The sequence below is a fragment of the Python bivittatus genome, unplaced genomic scaffold (assembly GCF_059951505.1).
Source record: "Python bivittatus isolate LINGU-HERP-01145 unplaced genomic scaffold, Pbiv_v1 ctg000080_np1212, whole genome shotgun sequence".
Classification (NCBI taxonomy): domain Eukaryota; kingdom Metazoa; phylum Chordata; class Lepidosauria; order Squamata; family Pythonidae; genus Python; species Python bivittatus.
The window spans coordinates 5,792,599-5,796,155 of NW_028277035.1; the positions used below are offsets into that span (position 1 = coordinate 5,792,599).

A 3,557-nucleotide genomic window follows, 5' to 3' on the forward strand; every position below is an offset into this window, starting at 1 on the left:
ATTTATTATAGTTGACTACTCCAAAAGACTCTGAGCTTAAGCTTAATATAAAGCTTAAATGCTCAGAATTGATAGGTTAGGAGGAAGTAATGCTTATATGTATTTAGGCTGCATTTTATAGATATGTACCTGTAAGTAAACCCCATTGTTCTCGATGGGATTTAGTTTGAGAAAATAGGCATCACACTGAACTCTTTAAATTACTGCTGTATTATATCCCCAAAAGTAAGTGGACTGAACAGACCATCTTATTGTCTATAAATAACTTGATCTAATTGTCTTGAAGTATATCAAAGAACTGTTGGTGACTGAAAATTGCAGGGGGTGGGGGGAGGTAGAGAATTTGTGTCTCCAAGAGGGAAAGTTTAAAAGAAAAAAACTTCACACTTTCCCACTCCTAAGAAATAACTGTCAACACATAAGTACTTTTTCTAACCTAGTGCTTTCTAAATGCTTTGGAATGCAGTTCCCATAATCTTCTAGGCAGTGTGGCCAGCAGGTTGAAGAAGGGTGATAATGAATGAATGAATCAATCAATCAATCAATCAATCAATCGGTGTAAACCTTTGCGAGAGCCAGATAAAAGTTGCACTGCTCTCTACTATAAGGAATTGTGATAAGGAATACTGATGACACTTGCAAGATCTACCATTTCTATCATAGAAGTTTCGCCTTCTATGGATTTGTTATCATATGTTCTTTGGAGATACTGAAGAAAAAAATATATAATCAGGGCTCAGATATATACTCTCCAAATCTTTAGTGGGAATGGGGAGAAACCACTTTTACTAAAATCCCATGTATGTTATTACATTATTATGAACAGTGAGATTTCCAAAGTTCCAAGGCTTACGTTGGATTTTCTTTGACTGAGAAACTGGAGGCTCACTGACATTTTGTACTATTTGCCCTTCTTAATAAATACAGTGGCTGACTGTATTTATTTACTCCAGCCCAGCAGAATGTCTCTCTCAGACAGTCTTAGTTTGCATTATCACAGACAATGAACAGCACATGCCTTGGGGAAGAAGAGTTTGGATACTTGATAATCATTAAAACTGATTAGACAAACAAGTATATCTATCCATAAATGAGCCCATGCTAAATCCTGTGCTCTGATGAAATCTGCTTGGCAAGTTATAGACCCATCAATCTTCTTCCAGGAAATATTCTTGAATCAAGAATGGAAGGAGATCCCAGGAGATCATCTTGACTAATCTCCAAGTCACAACAGAATGGGCTTCTCTTAAAGAAAGACGATCTAATAAATGTCAGAAATAAAACACCAGAGCACAGTAGCAAAACATTTTGCAAGCATTTGTTATGAAAATTAGGGAAATGAGATCCATACAATTAACTGCAAGCCTGGACATAATATTAAGTGAAAAAATATTTTTGAAGTGTCAGCATTCACCCATTATATGAAAATTCCTGTCATAATAGCGGATCTATTTAGGTAAAGAAATAGCGGATCTATTTAGGTAAAATAAAGTCTTTTGCTTTACAGTAAGAGATTTCTTATACTTTACAGATAGTCCTCGTGTCTGCTGCCTGCTGGTGACATAGTATAATGGTACCTGTATCAGCTTACCTACCGCTATAAGCCTCACACATTTTGTAGCCAAAGCATTATGGTATTCTGCCTTACATTGTTTTTTCTGCCCTTTCTCTAGAATAAATACAAGCTGAAGATCACAGGTGTTTCTGACATTTCAGCAGAAATTAATCTCAGCTAAACAGTACTTTCTTCCACTCCCTCTTCTCTTTGAAGAATCGGATACTGCCTGCTGCTGAATGTCCAAGGCATGTAAGCTAGATCTTTTAAGAGAATGGATGGCACTATCTCCTCCACCATCAGAGTGGCCACCGACACAGAGAGCGGCAGCCCACTCAGAAGCAACCCCAATATTTCTTCCAACAACACATGGGGCGAGGCCTTCACTGCCAGCTCTTTAGAGGACATTGTAGCCACCTGCACCATTGGGACCATCCTCTCTCTTATGTGCATAATTGGGGTGACAGGCAATGTCTACACCTTGGTGGTGATGTGCCACTACTTGAGGTACTCTGCCTCCATGTACATCTACATCATCAACTTGGCCCTGGCAGACCTGCTCTACCTTCTCACCATCCCTTTCATTGTGGGCACTTACTTCATCCAGGAATGGTCCTTTGGAGATACAGGCTGCCGGATCCTTTTCAGCTTGAATTTCCTCACCATGCACGCTAGCATTTTCACCTTGATGGTGATGAGCACAGAGAGATACTTGGCGGTGCTGAAGCCTTTGGACACCGTGAAGAGGTCCAAGAGTTATCGGAAAGCAATTGCCCTCATTATCTGGGTTGCCTCTCTGCTTCTCACCCTGCCCATGCTGATCATGATCCAGCTGGTGCAAGGGGAAAAGAATATCTGCCTCCCCACCTGGAGCAAACTGTCCTACAAGATCTACATCACCGTGCTCTTCTGCACCAGCATTGTTGGCCCTGGTGTCGTCATCGGCTATCTCTACGTTAGGCTGGCACGAACCTACTGGGTGTCCCAGACAACCTCCTTGAAAGAGACCAAACGGCTCCCCAACCAAAAAGTGCTCTACTTGATCTTCACCATTGTGCTGGTCTTCTGGGCCTGTTTCTTGCCTTTCTGGATCTGGCAGCTGCTCTTCCAGTACTACGAGCCTCTTCCCTTGTCTCCAAAGGCCACAAGGAACATCAACTACCTGACCACCTGCCTGACCTATAGCAACAGTTGCATCAACCCTTTCCTCTACACCTTGCTGACCAAGAACTACAAAGAATATCTGAGGAACAGGCAGCGCTCCTTTCACAGCAGCGGCAGCAGCCGCAGCTACTTCCATAGAAGGAACAGGTTTCAGAGGATTTCTGGCAGATCTTTGTCAACAAACATCTCCAGTGCTACAGAGAGACCATTTTACTCCCTCCCACCCATGGGGCAAGCTACAGTCCTTGAAAGAAGAAGCACACTAAGTCTAAGTGTTGACTGAGAAAATATTTTCTAAAGAGAATGTCTCAAGAGCAGAGAGAAGAATAAATATATATATAGTCCTTCTCAAGCTTTAATCTTAAATTTAAAGTTATTGAATCAATTTCTCTCAAGAGTATTTTTCAAGTTATAATTCCTGTTTTGGACTCTATTACCTATGCATTGTTGTTTGGTAGATACACAGTTTTGTTTCGTTTTTTTGTTCCAATTACATTCGTGAGAATTTGTTGTTTAGATGAAAACTACATTTGATAAAATTAGATTTTATTTTACAGGACATAATCAGGTTAATTCTAAGTTTCTAGCTTATTGCCCTGCTTTGATCTTACTTAGATGTCTCTATTCAACCCTGACACTCAGTGGATTCTTCACGATCAGCCAGAAGACAAAGAGATAGGAGTTCCATTCACACTCTTATATTCAATTTAGTGTCATTTTCAACCTATCCCATCTCTCTCTTGTCATATCAAATACGACATGACATTGCTAGGAGTGACATGAGTTAGAAAAATTCAGGATCAAAATAAGAAACATTTGCCGAAATAAGGTGTTATTT

General features: G+C 40.3%; 1 protein-coding gene across 1 annotated transcript; it reads left to right on the forward strand.

The window, feature by feature from the left end:
• Window positions 1-1,757: 1,757 nt before the first annotated feature.
• On the forward strand, window positions 1,758-2,968 carry LOC103060977 (urotensin-2 receptor-like). The gene is given in 2 exon segments (XM_088134744.1): window positions 1,758-2,903; window positions 2,906-2,968. Coding segments are annotated over 2 exon segments (1,137 nt in total). The 5' UTR covers window positions 1,758-1,829.
• The last annotated feature ends 589 nt before the right edge of the window (window positions 2,969-3,557 follow it).